The 18,060-nt window shown below is 53.5% G+C and overlaps 7 protein-coding genes across 7 annotated transcripts; 3 read left to right on the plus strand and 4 right to left on the minus strand.

The window, feature by feature from the left end:
• Positions 1-258: 258 nt before the first annotated feature.
• G647_01712 (uncharacterized protein) lies at positions 259-1,119 on the minus strand (the record flags this gene model as incomplete). The annotated part of the gene is made up of 1 exon (XM_008725111.1): positions 259-1,119. One exon carries the CDS (start codon positions 1,117-1,119, stop codon positions 259-261), a length of 861 nt encoding a protein of 286 aa, XP_008723333.1.
• A 1,169-nt stretch (positions 1,120-2,288) lies between these two features.
• G647_01713 (uncharacterized protein) lies at positions 2,289-3,779 on the minus strand (the record flags this gene model as incomplete). Its single annotated transcript, XM_008725112.1, has 1 exon — positions 2,289-3,779. One exon carries the CDS (start codon positions 3,777-3,779, stop codon positions 2,289-2,291), a length of 1,491 nt encoding a protein of 496 aa, XP_008723334.1.
• Positions 3,780-4,613: 834 nt separating this feature from the next.
• G647_01714 (uncharacterized protein) lies at positions 4,614-5,675 on the minus strand (the record flags this gene model as incomplete). Its single annotated transcript, XM_008725113.1, has 1 exon — positions 4,614-5,675. The coding sequence occupies one exon, from the start codon at positions 5,673-5,675 to the stop codon at positions 4,614-4,616; it is 1,062 nt and encodes a 353-aa protein (XP_008723335.1).
• Positions 5,676-5,878: 203 nt separating this feature from the next.
• G647_01715 (uncharacterized protein) lies at positions 5,879-6,514 on the plus strand (the record flags this gene model as incomplete). Its single annotated transcript, XM_008725114.1, has 1 exon — positions 5,879-6,514. One exon carries the CDS (start codon positions 5,879-5,881, stop codon positions 6,512-6,514), a length of 636 nt encoding a protein of 211 aa, XP_008723336.1.
• A 1,445-nt stretch (positions 6,515-7,959) lies between these two features.
• Positions 7,960-8,580, plus strand: G647_01716 (uncharacterized protein; the record flags this gene model as incomplete). Its single annotated transcript, XM_008725115.1, has 1 exon — positions 7,960-8,580. The coding sequence occupies one exon, from the start codon at positions 7,960-7,962 to the stop codon at positions 8,578-8,580; it is 621 nt and encodes a 206-aa protein (XP_008723337.1).
• Positions 8,581-9,906: 1,326 nt separating this feature from the next.
• Positions 9,907-11,022, plus strand: G647_01717 (uncharacterized protein; the record flags this gene model as incomplete). Its single annotated transcript, XM_008725116.1, has 1 exon — positions 9,907-11,022. The coding sequence occupies one exon, from the start codon at positions 9,907-9,909 to the stop codon at positions 11,020-11,022; it is 1,116 nt and encodes a 371-aa protein (XP_008723338.1).
• An 829-nt stretch (positions 11,023-11,851) lies between these two features.
• On the minus strand, positions 11,852-12,580 carry G647_01718 (uncharacterized protein; the record flags this gene model as incomplete). The annotated part of the gene is made up of 3 exons (XM_008725117.1): positions 11,852-12,075; positions 12,169-12,429; positions 12,523-12,580. 3 exons carry the CDS (start codon positions 12,578-12,580, stop codon positions 11,852-11,854), a joined length of 543 nt encoding a protein of 180 aa, XP_008723339.1.
• Between the last annotated feature and the right edge of the window lie 5,480 nt (positions 12,581-18,060).

An 18,060-nucleotide genomic window follows, 5' to 3' on the forward strand; every position in this document is an offset into this window, starting at 1 on the left:
AATGCCAGCGAAGGACTCTGAGTCATGTGACGCGCTAGGTTCTTACCGGTCCCGACGCCCTGCACGATGCCTAAACTGGTCGGCATTGGTCGCCTAGACGCCTCCAAGCGGACTTGTCTTCCGGTGACCGAGCACGCCCAGCCAAGTCCGCAGGCGCCTAATCGAGACCTACGAATAGGGAGAGCTTAAGGATAAAGATACCACGGAGCACGTCCACAGCACTTCCTCTAGGATCTGAACCTCGACACAATCGACTGATCATAAGCCCTCATCCCTTCTCACCAGCACGATTCCCAGAGTCCTCGCTGGATACCTCAACAACTCCCTCACCCTCTCATCCCGATCATGCATCAGATACGTCGTGATAGCAGTGCACTCGGTCTTACATCTCACGCTCAGCCACCACTGTCCCAGCTCGCTCATCATCGCCAGCCAATGTGCCAGAATCAGCAACGCTCGTGTATCTCTCTTCAGCAGTAGACGGAGAAAGTCGTCTTCTACGACGGCAACGAATTCAACCAACTTGTTGAAAGTGGTCAAGCTGGGTTTCAGTCGCCGAACATACAGTAGGTGTTGCAGTGCTTCGTAGTAAGGGTTCGTCTCGCACGAAGATTCTGCTGTCACTTCGCAGATTTCCAAGAACAAACCGTGTGTCTCGTCACCGCCCTTTGGAGTCATGTAGTTTGGTGGCGGCTGAAATATTTCCGAGTCCATAATCACCGGGCTCCAGATGGATTTCCACATGACCTCCCCCAGTTGGCCTCGCAGTGCCTTGATTCCGTGTTGGATGGTCAACCATGTAAGGCATTCTCGCCGTGCTTCTGGCGGTGCGTATATGAAGCTTTTGCTGGGATCAAGTAAGGGCTCGTTGAGCATGAACTGGTGCACGCAGATCAGCATGACGGCAGATATCAGCCCGTCCATATTCTCCTTGGTAGCACCGTTCGACAGCTCTTCTCGAAACAAGTGCAGTGCCTTTTGCCAATGGTAAAACGCCGCCAACTGGCTTTGGGCATGTTGAACTGGATGTTGAGCCGCAGGAAGAAGATGACAGAGGTGGTCAGCAGACACTCCATTGATTGCATGCATCAGGTAGGGCGTTTCGAGAGCAAGCTCCATGGCAGGACCGCGAGATATCTCTTGCCCCATGTCCGATCCGATACAGCATACTGTGACCGTACCAAAATGATGGAATGTTTGCATAATTGGCGTCATCTGGTCCGGAACTTCTAGTGGGAACTTCCAAGGCAAGCTGCGCGTCAGGCTGAGCGGAGTAGAACGTCTTGAGCTTGACTGTGTGCTGCTGCCGCTCTCGATCAAGCAGTTCGTCTCGATGTTTTTCGTCAAAGGTTGACGAGAAGTCGTGTGGCGGGCCTTTGATAGGATGACACATTCCCTTCTACGCGGTTCCCCCTCTCTCTCATACGAGTAGTCACAATCAATCCCGCGATTTTGGCATTGAAAGCAGCCCCCGTTCCTGTTCTCATCGCACTGGAGGAAACAAGTTGATCAGCCTTGGCCTTGTATGAACAAACAGACACACGAACCTTGATTCGTCGCTGCTTGCAGGACTTGCACCCTGTCCGACTTTTCTTATGCGGCCTCCTTGTGTGGAAGGTGACCCTGTCTGGTGTGGATACGCCTTTGGACGCTTGAGACGTCGAGGCCAGTGTAACTTTGAAAACTGATTTCATCTTGATTCGCTGCCTTGTGCCGGCGCGCTGTCCCAGGTCTGCGAAAGGTAGCCCTGGTATTGTCCAGGCCGGCCTAGAACGCTTCAATCCCGGGCGCGGATTCTTGCTGCGTCTTTGAAGGTGAGAAAGGTGGAAGAAATGGGATTCAGGTCAATACGATATTTGCCATTCTGAACAACAGGCAGCCACTGTCCCTCCAGCTCCAGTCTCGTATCCCGACTCTGATACGAAGACGGACTATATCCGGCGGTGGGTTTCGTTCTCAAAAGGGAAATCATCGTATTCGGCTGGCAGAGTGTCCTGTGTTGACCAACCGAATCGGTGGATCCCGTCTCTGCCACGATCTAAATAGTCGCCGAGAAACCTTAGGGGCATAATCATGATGAATCGAGGTGCTGCTTCTGCTTCCAGAAGCCTAAGATACGCGATCCGTGCAATACTTCGACGCAGTTGCGCCTTCTATATATGCATCGATAGACCGCCCCCTCTTCCTGTTCCTGGAGATATGCAAAACCAGGTTGGACCCGACGCCATCAGATGCCCTCGCTATGCGAAACCATGTCTCGTCTACTTCAGCAGAGTTGGGAGAGCTCGTCACCCCAAGCAACAACCTTCGCTTGCCCGTTTAAATGCTCCTTGGAAGAACTCTTGCATTGCAGTGTAGTGGAAAATAATGCCGAAGACAACGGCCACGTGCCAGATATTGTGGCTGCATCCAACGTAGTCGAACGACCCGGGCCACCACTTCTCTGGGACTTGGCTGGCATAAATGAGTGCGCCGGTAAAGTATACCATCATGCTTTTGGCAATCGGCGCATAGAAATAGAAAGTCCACTCCGGGCCCCGAGTATAGTTCAGCTGGAGCACAGGAGCAAAGCCGGTCACAGCTAGAGTAACAAAAAACGTCACTCGGAACCAGGCCATGTCAGCTCGATTAAAGCTCTCTCGCCAGGGAAGGATGGCTCCAGCGACTCCAAGCACTGTGGTTAAGGTCATGTATATCGTCCTGGACACTGGTTCGCAATAGAAAGCCGTCCATTCACTGCTGAGAATGCTCGCGGCGACCAGAAGCGAAATGCCGGTATAGTCGACGCACGCAAATCGATCGTACAGGCACTTGTCTGAAATGCTGTTCATGGTGTGCCACATTGCCGAGCAAATCAGGCACTTGCAGGCAGCGGCGAAGAAACAAGCGGCGACCAGAACATCCATCTTGCTGGAGAGAGGAAATGCGGCCGACGAGGGATAGAAATAGAATGCCACGGCAAGCACAACAACAAGGCCAATGCCGTGTGACCAAATGTTGACCATCTCATTGTGAGCGTGGAAGACCGAGCCAAGGCATTCGAGCGGTGTCTTGTGGAAGCGGTAGCCCTTGAGGATATGGGGGTTGTTCCGCCACGGGATGGGAAGATCTTCGTAGTGGATGAGCCTTGTTTCGGCAGCGCGGGTCAGGGCATGTGAGACCGACTCGGCAAGAATGTCTTTTGCGCGCAAGGCTTTATCAAGGCCGTCCTCGAACATCTCCCTCGTGGCGTTGAGCGAATCATCGACCTTCTTCCACCCGGTCTCCAATAGTTGAGTCTTTGTCTCGTGCACCCGAGACTCCAATTCGGCCAGATACGACTCCATCAATCGCATGCCTTCTTGCGCCTTCTGTTCAAGGCCTTCACGAGACGGCATAATGTCGTTGTATCGGGTCTCGAGGGTGTCCACCAATATCAGGGCACGCTGTCTGGCAGCACCCCATAACAGCTCTCCAGAGATGGACGGCGCACACGAATCTCGGACATCTCTCAGCGCCTGGTAAGCACGCTCCAACTGGGCGTCGAAGGTTGTAAGACTCTCTTGTCGGCACTTTTCCAATCTGTCCAGCCGATTCCTTAACTCGGTGAGGAAGAGATCTACGCGGACATAGACGACGTCGGCGTTGCAGACGCTCGACTGCCGCCGGCTAGAAATCGCATTGTAGGAATGTCTTCTGCCTCGACGTAGCAGGCTTGTTCGTTCGTCGAAGCCGGACGGGCTGCACTCACGGCTGGTGGATGTAGCGTCGAAGGTGACCGTCTGTGTTGCGCACGACATCTTGTCGGACTGGCTCGTAATAACCATGCGGCAGCTTGTATGGTCTCCGACGACGATTTAAATCATGGAGGAAGAAGAGTTCGGCCTTGGACCACAGGAATCAATAGTTCGGTAAGAGGCGTCGATCGGCCGTCAGCGGGAGCTTGTCTATGTCAGTGGCGCAGCGAGCGTGTCGCGTGCGTGCCAAATCGGCAGACTTTTGATGTGGCAGGAGGAAGGCGGCCTGGGAGGGAGGAAAGCAGTAAGGACAGACGTGAAGAGTGAACAATATACACTACAATTACATGGAGCAGATATGCAATGTCAGTCGTCGAGTGGGGGAATGAATGAGAGGATACCACCGATGCGTTGGGAAGGGCACGGAGGGACAAAGTGGAGTGGCAATTCATGTCTGATGGTCAAATGTCAAAAACTGACATGCGGAAAGGAGGCTGGAGGATGACACCATCGGCGTCATTTGATTACCGTGTACGATGCCAATTATGTCACTGTGGCTACGGATGCACGTGACCAAAGTGGGTTTAAATGACAGCGGTCAGACCGAGCAGCAGCAGGGCGGCCGCTTTTCGGCCCTCCCACTGCGGTCATGCAGCATATCTCACATGCGAGGCTCGTCGAGTCCAATTGGTGCCCGTTCTACAGCATTCGCTGTCTTCCCGCAAGCACACTGGTGGACTTAGGGGGGGGCATGCTGGCATGTGCTCGATCTTCTGTCCACGGCTGTTTGCATTTCCTCACGCGTGCTGGTCATGAGTATTTCGGATTGGCTCGAGCATCATAATCTTGGGCTACAGTAGCTCTCAGATGACCCTCAGGAACGCAGCGATCCACGCTCTAGAATGCTCCCTCTGCGTCCGAGATCGCCTTTTTCCGAAATCGCCCTTGGATCCAGCAACGGTACATCTTGATGCGCCGCTGCCGGTTGACAATCAGCCGTCGGTCCACGTCCAAATTCATGATGTCGAATCCCCTCGCCCAGATCTCCTCGAGTTCCTCTTTCTCAAAGAAGTAGACTCTGGTGCCGTCTCCACGAACGTAGAAGTTATCTTCCATCCATCTTCCCGCCTTGAAGCGAACCTGGGCCAGATCCCCTCTCCCGTAATCTCTGAACAACACTTCTCCTCCGGGCTTCAGAACACGCCGGATGTTGCTCAGTGCTTGCTGCCACTGTTTCGGGCTGAGTGCGGAGAAAACGAAGATCATTATCACAATGTCAACGCTGCTTTCTTCAACCCCGGTCGGTAGTGTCTCTCCAGCCACATCCCAGGTCTCGGCCCTCATGATCCCACCAGAGTCTGCGTAATCTTTTGCATTCCTCATTGTCTCGACGGCTTTCTTGCTGAAATCGACTGCAATAAGCTTCAGCCGCGGGTTCTCGTTCATCCTCAGAATAGGAAACGCAGTGTTCCCGGCTCCGGCGCCTACTTCGAGAATGACTTTGTTGCCTGCGTCAGGGTCTGTGACTTCTTTGAGTACTGGAAACTCCTGCGCTAGCCACTTCCTATCCTTGAAAAAGGTACTCGTCTTCTGCTTGTAGAATAAATCCCACCATTTTTCTGGGTTGTCGTTGAAGCGCGCTCGGTCAAAGTCAGAGACGGGCGCTTCACGTTGTGCGGCATATTGCGCCTCGCAGAACTCATAGTGAGCAGCGTCGGGAACTACATGGTCCCAGGCATTGTACTGGAAAACATCGTCCTGCTCTGACAGATAGCGCTGCCCAAACTGGAAGGGGTCTGTCCGCTTTGCGTTCGTCGCAGGGTTGTGCGACAAGTGCGGCGGAATCGTCTCTGGGGTCGGTTGGGAATCGCTCAAGTCAGTGATATCTTTGATGCCATTAACTTGTGAAGCTAAGTCCAGTGAAGCGACCGCGTCCTCGAGCCCCCTGTCTGGCGCCATGCTTTGAAAGGTTCGAGGAGAATAGGATGTGAGCAACTTCAGAAATATTTCACCGTGGAAAGTCGACTCCGATTGGCTGCGCATCATGCACGATCATCCAAGATATCCAGACAGCCTCAGCACCCGCGCTCTCACTTCCTATCCTGCTTACGCAGCTCTGCACACACGGCTGGACGCTGATCCTGATACGAAGAGGCGCGACCATGGCAGTAGGGGATCAGATCAGAGATCCGAGCCTACAACCGCTGCTAGAGACATCGCGGGCGACCCTAGCAAAGACACTTTCCGTCCTCTCCTGGCTCGAAGACAATGCGACAGCCGCAACTCCCTCACCAGAGCAGAAGCTAGAACTCGCACAGCAGCAGAAGATACTGAACGCGTACCTGGCGAAATTGCGCGGTCAGCAACGGCAAGCAGCCTTTGGGGCACGAGCGACCAAACAAGAGACTGCAGAAGCGAGGCAAGAGGTTGACCGGCTACTCCTACAACTCCAGAATCTGTATTACGAGCAGAGACATCTGATGGGTGAAATCGGCGCCTGCGAAGGTTATGATCATGCCTATACACATCTACCCCTACGGCCCCTGGATGAGTATCTGGCTATGTTTCCCGAGCAGGCTGAATCGTCGGAGCAGGAGTTGATGCCACTGAGGATCGAGCACGAGAAGCAAGAACGAGAAAAGATGGAGCAAGAGAGGCTGGAGTTGGTCAAAACCAAAGAGGCGTTGGTCAAAGAGAATACGAGGAAGAAGGATGAACTCAAGAAGATGGATGAGAAGCTTGAGGGGATGATTGATGGGATGAAGCCGTTAGAGGAGGCGCTGCAGAAAGATCTATGAGAGACGACACCTTTGAGAGCTCGTTCGCTATCCATGCCACGGCGTCTCTGGCCAAGGAGACCTTCTCAGATCCCCCACTGGCTTACCGCCAAGCAACCTTCTGCAAGCTGAACGGGCGTTCCACATCTCGGGCATTACTCCCAGCAGTCTGTGAGGCGGACTTTAGCCGGCACAGTCAACTTTTCAGTGACAGACGATCCAGCACGCTCGAACTAGGAGATTGGCGTCACGTTTTCGATGTCAGGGATCTCATCGAGAATGCAGCTAGCACGAGCCGCCCACGGGTGCAAGGTACTCGCTCCCTCAGAAGCGGCGACGTGCTGGAAACTGTGGCAGATAATGTTCTGCATCATCCTGGCGGGCGAAAATCTCCGGAGAGTGGTCAGCGACCTACGAAGACGAGGGATTGGATGCCTCGGTGCATCAAATGTTCTACAACTACGGGGGTCCAGGTGCCCAGGTGCCCAGTCTACGTCTTGTTGAGCAGAGGACTGCGGGCTTTCACACAATATCAGGACATGACCGAGTCTGCAGCACCCGCCACAGGCGCCAAACGTTGAGACGCCGGTTGTCGAGACTCCAGCAGTGCATTCCAAGCAAGACCAGGGCTAGAGAGTGCCGCCCATGTCGGTTGTGCTTTTGGCTGATCACCAATACTGGTTTGGCATGGAACGATGAGCACTAAAGTAGCAGACTTGCTTACTTTTACCGTACTGTGTGTGTTTTTATGGCCTATGGAGAAGGGAGGATCATGTATTCATGCTCGGGTCCCATCTCCGTTATGAGCAATCTTGAACGGTTTGGTCAAGACGAGTGCCGGAAGCCGAACTGTCGTAGAGGAGTGAGAATGGTTCCGACATTGTTCACCATGGCCCAAGGGAATCACCGTACCGTTCCAACAACTCAGCATCTTTGATTTGGAACAAGCAAGTCCAGTTCTCGCCGATTTGCATCCTCTTTGTAGTCTTTTAATCAGCCAGATACTAGCCATAGATAGATCTTCTTACTACCTCACTAATCCGGAGAAAATTTTGCAACAGGCGGAAAGTATTGCGTAGACTTGAGAGACCTCAGCTTCTTTCATGCCCGCTACATGTTATTGCGCGCATTTATAAGTTGCAGACAACACCAGCTGCACCTTAAGTCAGCATCTGCTGCACTGAAAAGAACTGTAAGAACAGACTTTGCAGAATCTGAAAGGAAGAACTGTGTGAAGGCGTGTGTTGTAGAATTCTCCAGGTCATGTCGCCGTCGGTTGAACTCACAGCTTTCATCCCGCACCGTTTCTGGGGCTGAGCCAGGCAGGCGGTTTTGTGGCTGGGCGGGCAGCCTGATCTCAATTCCTCGCCTTGAACACAGCTGACAATCCTCTCTGATCTACCTTGGTGCTGGGAGCGGTCTTGCCTTGTGCCTGGCTCACGTATGTATCAGAAACACCAGCAATAATGCCTTCCATTTCCTCTCTCTGCTGCTCCTCCAGTGACAGGCCAAGCAAGCTGGAAGCGGAAACTCGTCACGCCCGCATCATTGCCGTCACGAATTACACAAGTGCGAGCAGCACTCGTCACCTTCCACAGCGCTGGGACTACCCACTGGAAGAAAACCCGCCCGCATACGAAGATACCGTCCAACAATCGTTGCTCGTTGCAGACGAGAAGCAGCCCATAGGCTTCCAATTGACCGTGGAAGCTGGGAATGGCACCCCTCCTCCTCCTGCCTCCCCGCGTTCCTCCGTCATCTCGATCCCCTCCACACGCCTGACAGACCTCACGGCGGCACAGACTGGTGAAACAGTGAGGACAAGCTGGCGCGAAAGTCTAGCGCTGGACAGAACCTCGACGAGCGGGAGTCTACCACCTTACTCTTACTACGCACGGAGGAGTTCGAGTCCGGCATCAACAGGCGTAGTCGTGGGTGAACGCGAAAGAGACGCCGTATGGCAACACCCAGTCATGGCGAGCAATTGGCTCGAGGTACTGAGCCAGGGTTCCTTGCCGCGAAATTTGCGGCAAAGAGACGATCGTCAGCCAACTGGAGAGAACACAACGGGAGCTGGATATGGCTGAAATATCGCCTGCTAGGCCCTAGCCTCTGTCCGGTGTTCCTATGGTTGTCACGACAAAGCCTCCTCGTACGGCAAGCTGGATCGAGATCGAAGCCTGATAAACAGCTCACAAGCCGGGGTTGTGCGATGTCTGCGTCGTGAATATCGAGTCTGTGACGAAAATCCCAGTTTATAGCCTCGTGGGCGCTCACCCAGTAACTGAAGTGGACACATTTCAGTCACCCGCCCGGTACCATCAGTGGCGACGGCAAGCAATCTACTGTCTGGCCTCCGAACCTTGATAGGCAGGCTCGACCATTTCAAGCTCCTTCATTACCAAGATGTTACAAAGAGCTTCTTCTATCTCCAATACAGTCTCTCTGCTAGAGGGCTATACTCCCAAGAGCAGATCTAGGTGGTAGCTTGCCCAGCTCTCTTAGCTGTACCCCTAATCGGCGCTTGCTCCGCAAACCGGGTCGGTATTCGAGAGGCATGCGACGGAGCGAGTGTCAATGACCTCTCCTTGACCACAGCTCTAAATGCCACTTCCAGAGAACGCTCGATTTCGCTGCGAGTAAGAGGAGCATGGCATTGACGCTTTCATGTTGTGAGAAGTGAATGAACATGGAGGCATCTAGAGGAACATTGGAAATAAAGAACTGCTCTCACTATCATTCAACTCTAGGCCGCCGAAGCCTGTAAACCGCGTAGGATGTACGGGTCGGCATTCTGATATGATTCTTCCCTCTGCTTCCTTGGCCATTTCTGCAATCGACACCGCCTTCATGAACGTGATGCGGGTATGTTGTATGGGCTCAAGCAACCACCAATAAATCGGTTCAGCCTCTCACGTCTCTCTACCCAGAATCCGGGGTAAAAGCGAGACAAGCATGATACTGTAGGTGATGACGTAGGGCGCCTAGAACATTTCGGTGATTTGCCGGCCAACGGCTTGTTAAGTTGCTTGTAGGCTCGAAGCCTACAGTCCAGGCGCTGGGCAGCCACTGGGAGCATGGGACGCAGAATCGCTACTACCCAAGCAGGGAATAAGCTTCCTGAACGCACATTCACCGTCGCAACCCAAGCATTTTCACCCATCTTCGCGGGGTTGCGAGTGATCGACAGTGATGAAGATCTTCCCCAGCAATCTCTGCCGTCTCTTCTTCCGTCAAGATGCGCCGGCCACCCCGAGCAAACCTCCTTCGACGCCGAGAACGTGGACGTGGTCATCGGCACTACAGTACGAGATCGATCGCAGTTCACGCCTTTTCGCCTCCTGCGCTAATGCGACGACACCAGTCACCGCTGAGGGGGACTGCGACGCATCGGACATCTTTCTTGGTCAAGGATGCCATCCAACGCCACGGCGTCGTCTAGCTCATACTCGTCAGCCGGCCAGGGAATCGAAGGTGGCTATGAGGGTGATAGCTTGACCCTCAAGGTCCTGATCGCCTTCTTCCTCGGCCTCGCCTTGTACAATGTGGTCGAACTGCAAGTTCTCATCTTCGGCACATTCGCCAAGTTCAAGGGCTTGTATTTCTGGAGCTTGGTCATCTCCGGCTGGGGCATTATTCCCTACTGCGTCGGGTTCCTCTTCAAGTACTTCTCGATCCTGACCGGCGGCGCACGATGGTTCTCGGTTTTCCTGCTCTCCATCGGATGGTATCCCATGGTGACAGGCCAAGCAATTGTGCTCTGGTCGCGCCTCCATCTCATTGTCAGCGGCGACAAAGGCGAGAAGATTCTCCGCTACACCAAGTGGATGATTATCGTCAATGCTATTGTCCTCCACATTCCGACGACTGTCCTCACTATCGGCTCCAACACCGACAGCCATCCACAAGCCTATGTCAGTGGATACAACGTGATGGAGAAAGTACAGATGTGTGGCTTCTTCCTACAAGAGGTCATCCTGTCGTCCATCTACATCGCCGAGACCATCCGCATCCTCCGCACTTCAGTCCAGGATAGCACAAAGAGACTGATGTATCAACTCATGGCCATCAACATATTGATCATTGCCATGGACTTGGGTCTCCTGGGTCTTGAATGTGCTTCCCTGTACATCCTTGAGACCATCACAAAACCAGCCTTCTACTCGATCAAGCTCAAATTGGAGTTCGCCATCCTCGGGAAACTAGTTCATTTTGTGGGAGGGAGAAAATCCTCACTTCCACTGACGAGAGATGAGAAGCGCAATCCTTCCGCCCTGAATGGTGAACCCGACATCTCCGACTTCGTTGACTTGACCAAAATCAACACCGACGTGACAAGGACTTCGCAACCGAAACGATCAAGTACACGAAGCAGGGCTGATGCTCGAGACATCGACCTCGATCTGGAGATTGCAAGGCTTGAGCATGTCGAGACGCTGCCGTCTCAGACGGGGATGCGGAATGGTGATATTGCACCTATGCGACAACGAAAACTCGAGACTTTGGAGCAGAACTACAAGGACGGTTGATGGTTTGCGATGTCCATGACACCGCTTTCATGCATGGATAGCAGAGGCGGTGGCGGCGACTGCTCTCCTACAGTCGAAACTGCGTCTTCAGAGCTCCGATTCAATTGCAGAGAGACAATTACGAGCGGGTCAGGCTACATCCTTGACTGCGATCACCCGCATAGCTGCTTCATTTCACTACGGTATGTGGCCTTCCGTATGATGAGCACCCCGACCTCAGCATATCGGTCTACGCAGTTCTGCCGGCAGCAATCAAGAACACACTGAGGCGCCACGTACGACTGCCGAACGGGGACATCAAACGTTCAAGTACCGTTCAGCAGGCCTGGGGATATTATCGAGCCACAGATGGCCAATGCCGGAACTTGCCGAGCTTGGAGCTTGGGCGCAAATGGGAAATGTCGACAAAGCGCCGCTTGCTCAGAGCTGGTGCTTACTTCCGGATTGAGGGGAATGGTCTTCCCTTTAGTAGCCCAGCAAAACCCAGTCAGCAAGGCCCAAGCCACAACGAATGCTTCTTTCAGGTCACTACAAGAGATGTGGAGGAGGCGAAATCGACCGAAAGTCATAAATTGGCTCTTCGTTAACGCCAAACGACAAAATCAAAGTTGAGAACATCGATCCTCAGGGCATTTCTATTCCGAGGACCGCCAGCGCCTCAGGTGTGTTCCTGGGGGATCAGAATGAACGGCACGTACTCCATGTTTGAGCCCCAGAGTTTAAATAGCGGTGAATCTGCCGGACCGCCAATTCGCACACTGGCCTTGGCCTCGGAACATCACACAACACTTCCGCTTTGACGGACACGCTTTTCCTTTCTACCCCAATATCAGACCTTGCTCGACTTTCGTCCCATACCCATGACGAAATCCCGCATCGATGCTAGACTACCCCTACGAGAATGCCGTTCGTTCGAAGGCAAACAAGTCGACATAGCCAAATTCCCCCTCCGCCGTGCCACATCCGCGAGACTTTGTCTCCGCATATTCTCGTTGTTCAGCCGAGCTTCCTGGTCTTCAAGGTCGGTGGGTTGATAACTGTTTGCGAAGCCGCCTATGTCACAGAACACTCCACGTTAGCCTTCGGTCAGCAACCTCGAAAGCGATTATCATGCCAAGTCTGGGTCTAAATGCGCAAACGCCATACCTATCCCCGTATGATAACGACCCTCGACAAGGACGATCCCCGGTGCCCAGCGATCATATAGCAACCGTGCCATATCCTCATCTTTCGCCTCTACGTCCGTGGTCTGGTCGACTCTCCTTGCGAACGAGAAGTTTCCCGTGCCGCCTATGCCTGTCGAATAGCGTCGGCCATAGCTGAACTGAGCGGCTGTGGATGCAGATCCGGAGTCAGAAGTCCACAGTGGGCGGCGTGCGTCTCTCGCTGATGCGTCGGTGCGGTTCCCTTTTGCTCAAGAGTCAGAGAACGTTCTAGACAGGAAGGAGGAAGTGGCGAATGCCGCATTATGTGCTAGGTGGAAAGACACAGCCATCATACCTGCGCCGCCACGTCCGAAATGGACATAGCTCACGTTGTCCTTGGTCTGGAATGTCATTCTGCGGTCGAGGTCCAATGTAGTGTTTTGGGATAATCGAGGCAGCTCGTCCACTTTGGACTGGAACGCCCCGAGTTGCGACTTGTATGTTGTGAGCACGTACGCGCTCACAGGTCGAAGGGCACGATATTCACAACGACAGGAGTGCAGCGTGGAGCAGAGATGCCGAGTCGTCAAGCGTCACCGACTTACTCGAGAGCGGGTGCTGTGTTTGTGTCTGTGTCGATGTCAACCCGTTACTCGAAAGAGCTCCCGAATAGAGTCTCCTCTGAGCTGATCTTCCCAAGCGACGGAGGCAACACCCTTATATTACCAACTTGTCTGCATGCGCGAACACCGACGGGTGAATTCGAAAATGCTAATTATCTCACACCGAATTGCATGGCACACCGCACACCATGCAAATCAGCGTGATGGGTGATGGATGGATCGACGGATCGACGGGCCTGCTCGACTCAACGGCTACCCTGCATATACTGGTACACTGCGCACATTTCGTTATCCTCTATCATTTGACTGGCACAACCCGCGTCCCAAAAATAAGGAGATCAAGGAAGGCAATACGAGCAGGTCAAGCCATCACGAGTCAGCCACGACCAATAGACAAGCATACGAGCGGAGCGGACAGGAATCCTGCGCCCACGTCCTCATCCTCATCCTCATGCTCGATCGGAGGATAATTACTTACAATGTATGTTGTATGTCCTTTGAGTGGATCGGGTGGGTCACGTGAGTATCTCACGAATACGAGTGGTTAGTCCTTCGTGGCATGGCGTGGCGTGGCGTAAGCTCATGCTCATGCATGTTACATGGGATCGGCAGAATGGGAAGTGCGTAGCAGTGGTAGGGCCACAGCAGTGGTAGCGCATCGGCCAGGAACAGGTGTCACATTGTAATCAGGGCATCAGCGGCAGTGGTGGGACAGCGATACCGATCGACAGTGGCGGGCCCGGGGAGTTCATCGAGATATGGACTATCAAAGACAGAAGATGTGGTGGCAGGAGGCATACAGTGAGTGTGCCTACCACTTACAGTTTCCCGGGGCGACAGGTGCTGTTCTCCGTAGCTAGCTGGTAGCTGCATTCTAGACTTGCAATCAATCATATTTTCATCAGACTAGATAGACACCCAAAGGTGCACTTCTAGCAGAAGAGATCGAAAAGGGCAGGCAGGCAGACAGACAGGCAGACAGGCTATTGCAAGCTCCATTTCCCAATGCGTAAAATCACTGTAAGACTTGCTTGCATGCATGCATGCCGTTGCAAGGCTCGAGAAGTGTGAGGTGTGAGTGTGAGGTGTGAGGTGTGAGGTGTGAGACGTGAGGTGTGAGACGTGAGGTGTGAGGTGTGAGGTTTGAGGCGTGAGGTCTGATCGGCCGCGGCGGCGGCTGAGCGTGAGATTCATCACCGTTTTGTGCGTCTGTGGCTCAGGAGTGTACGAGGTACGAGGTAAGTCACTACAGCTTGGTGAGCTCGTAACTCGTCCTGGTAATCAGAGTCAGAGTCAGCTTTCCGCCCAATCAGCCTTAGGATCAGCCTTGGCCCACTGGGGCATGATACATGGATACCTCCATCTCGGTCAGACGGGCGGCGTATCTCGTGTAGCGTCACCGGCGAACAGGGAGTGCCAGCGTCGCAATGACAGCTTAGAGGGGCTGCAATGCCTTTTGTTGTTTGTGCACATGTCTAGCGAACCAGAGAGAAGGGAAAGGGACGGAGAGTCATAAGGACTCGTATCTCGTAAGTAAGTACAGTATGGAGGGGAATCGGTTGCGTCGTGTCGCATTTGAGGTTGACTGGGTTGGATTTGATGGATATTACTCCATACCGTATCCGGAGTCGACCCAAGCGTCACGAGCGTCACGAGCGTCACGAGCGTAGGCTGCGTATGTAGACCATGTGCGCGTGCGGGATACTGTAGATTGCGGTGGCGATTGCGGGTTTGAAGAGTCTGATCGCTACAGCATCACCGGACTGACGAATTGTACTCTGTATGGAGCAGATTCCAGTACGAGTTCTCTTGATCTAGCTCGTACGTGTTCAAATGATATACCCCAGTTCGTGGTGCGTGCAAACAAGGGCATGAGGGCATAAGGGCACTAGGGTGATTGATACCTAGTTACAGACGCCTGCGATGTTCATTGGCTGTTTCCCCCTACCACACTGCACTTGCACGGGAGATGTAAGCTCAAAGTCAAGGTTTGGTCAAGAGATACTGAGCTTCTCCCTCGCAGGGGGGTGAATGTGCCGTAGTCGCTGTGTCACCTGTTTGCGTCTGTGGGCGCGCAGGAGGTGAAGGTGATAAGGGACGATCTGGTCATTGGCCCGTCCCTAGAGTAGATGCTGTGGTAAGACCTTTACACAGTACTCGGCAGGGGAATGTAGGGTCTTTGACTATCAGATGCGTGCCGTGTACTCGTATGTATGGAATGCAGTGTGTGGAGTGCTTGTGTCCCTAATTCCCTGGTCTTTAGGGTGACATAGATTGTACAAGGAGGCACGTTGACCAAGAGGATCTACCGCGTCAGGTACTGTAAGTAGGTATTTATATACCTACCTATGCTTGGTACGTACCTAGGTATGTGGTGTGCACGATCTCGCACGATATATCGCGCGCAAAGAGAGACGAACCTTGAGCTCCTGACTCCCCAGTCCTTGCATATTCATAGTCGTTACAGTAACTGTGCCAAGTCGACTCGCGCTTGCCGAGCACAGTGTTTGTCCGGTGCACGGCAGAGCTGTTGAGAAGAAGTACTATAGCTGACAGAATGTCCGCTCGGTGTGCCTCTTGACGCTCCTCGGTTTGGCTTGCTCCACATGCATGTGGGCACAGTATTGGGGATCAACCATCGCCCCCAGCCCACATGTCAATCAGTTGATATGCTGCTCGTATGGCCATAGACTCTTGGGAAGGTCAAATGTTTCCAGGCGTTGAAGGATTGCTTCTGTACGAGTACCGTGTTCGCATCCTGCAATGTCGCATCGTCGTTTACGCTTACTATAATCGCGTGCGCCTGCTCGTGCACCAGGCGCATCGTAGCCAGATCCGACTTGCTGACGGAGCGACCTTGGACGACGACGTGTCGGTCGACTTGGACACAACAGCACGAGTATATCGAGCACACGGTACTGTCTCAGTCGGGGCCAGAGTAGAATAGGTCGAGGCGGGCGGTCCAACTACCCAACGGTTGATGGGAGGAGGCACCAGAAGGAGATCCGGTGGATTGTCTTGATAGGAGTCCATGACCACCGTTGGTCCACCGTTGGTCGGCTGAGACGCCAAAAGACGAATGTGTACCTGACGGGATGCCCGGTAGTATGGTCAGAAACCCCTCGGCGGGAAAAGGACAGCCAACTTGACCACCATCTGCTTAAGGGACCGATTGAAGTCGATTCATACTCATGAATTGGAGTTTAGGTCGCTTACGTTCCACCACGAGTCGAGATGCATGGCTTTGTACTCTTCCTCCTCCTCGGGTCTGATGAAACCAGTATGATTGCTTCGTTGGTCTCCTGGCCTGCTATCCGGCTTGGTGTGGGCATATGCGAGGACGTCGAGCCATGTAATGACGTTGGGTAATATCACCACCGTGGAAGCAGAGAAAAGGAAGAACTTAATGTCAAAAGACAGTAGGGCGGCCTTCACATTGTGTTAGTGACGCGCAGCGACTGTAGCCCAGTCAGTTTATCTCCATGATGTCTTGAAGCCGTAGAAGTTCGTGCCAAGGCCAGCGGTGGCTGAACAGAGACGATAATACTGGTTTCGTTGAGTGCGTCGAAAGTCTAGAGGCTTGTCGATGGGCTGATGACCAAGAGGGGAATCGAGGTTTACCCATGGACCACCGAGACTTGCTTCGTTCAGTCAGAATCCAACACGTAGGCCAGGAAGACGGCTCATAATCCAACATGACCTTCTTTTGTCTCTCTTGGAAGTCATTGTTCTCTGGCTCCTGGAGATCGTAACCGTTACGAAGAGCCGAGTGTATCGTCCGCAGACGCTCCAAATGATGTGCAACTCCCGAATGAGACATACCTGTTACATTGTAAGCCAACGGCGAGATGATCTTGACGGTTACCGAGAAAGTTCGTCTCCTCTGTATAGTCGTGATCACTCATCCGGGGCTCAGCGTTCGCTCAAAGCCTGAGGATGCGGTGGCGGCAGACTGTCCGCCCTGTACTGAGAAACCGGGTTGCATGTCAATTGCCACCACACAACAGGTCAAGGTGGACATTCACGCTACCAGCCATTAGCTCGGTGTGACGCTAGGCGGCCAAGGTCGATGCCAGAGCCCGGACATCCAAAGTACAGTACAGGGACGGTCAAACAACCTCTGGTGATGTCAACCGCCTGGAATGAGAACTTCTTGCCACGGGCGTGAAACAACGTGCAATAGCCGTGCCGTGATGCCATTAATACCCGACATGGCTTACCAAGCTCGTACCTCGCCGGCTCACAGGTCAGTGCCCCTCGCCCATTACAAGCGAGAAGGATATGGCAAGGCTGCATGTTGTGGACGTACGCCGTACTTGCAGTAGTAGGATGGTTACCTCCTCTTCCCCATCACGCACCTTGATGTATCTCGACTCGGGCAGTCATGCCAGGCCTGCCCGAGGATGTGGTAGCACAGAAGAGAATGGTTCATGTGCGCATCGAGAGTCGAGCCACATAACTGTCCAGTCGCGTACAAGAACATCGAACTCGCCTTGCAGTGCATGGGCCGCGATGGCATTGACTTGTTGTGCTCATTTGCCGGAAATCAAGGATCTGTCGGCGCCGCCGGGTTGTGGCCAACTTCGAGGTCGGATCATTTCCAAGTTCCCCGGGCGTGCTTGCCTTGAGTCAAGTGGATGCTGGTCGATTGCATAGCACTGTGTAACATCGGCTACTCGGGGAAGCCTCGCAAGAGGAGGAGGGAGGGTCATAGAGAGAGAGAGCAGGGATTCGATGCAAGGCGCGGATATCCTCAACCGATTCCCCGTGCCGTGCCGCGTGTGGAACGCGGCTTGGAGATTCAAATCACCACTTGATCCAAGGTGCGAGTGGTGCGAGTGTGCAAAGAGTGAGTGATTGAGTGGGTGCTATCGATGACGCGTACAAAGGACTTGGTCTATACAAGGGCCGGTCGCGCTGTTTCTGTCGCTGCGTTTGTCGCTGCGTTATGGCTCGGAAACCTTTTCCATCGAACTCGGGTAGAAAGCAGATGACTTCGGCGTGACAGACAGCGGACAAGGGTAGTAGTCCAGGATGGCATGCAAGGTTCTGGTTATCGAAACTTTGTCGACGCCCAGGGCGGGTGCGTGGAAAGAGAAGACTCGATTGGACTTTCAGGTGAAGCACAGTACGTACAGGTAGTGCCTCGTAGAGGAACCCCATCGAAGACGCAGGAGGAAGAAACTGTGATGTGATGCTTCGAAGGATCTCGAGCACCGCGCGAGGCTGGAGCAGCGGCGGCGGCGGCGGCGGCATACTGTGTACGAGTA

Source organism: Cladophialophora carrionii (assembly GCF_000365165.1).
Source record: "Cladophialophora carrionii CBS 160.54 unplaced genomic scaffold supercont1.1, whole genome shotgun sequence".
In the NCBI taxonomy this organism is placed as follows: domain Eukaryota; kingdom Fungi; phylum Ascomycota; class Eurotiomycetes; order Chaetothyriales; family Herpotrichiellaceae; genus Cladophialophora; species Cladophialophora carrionii.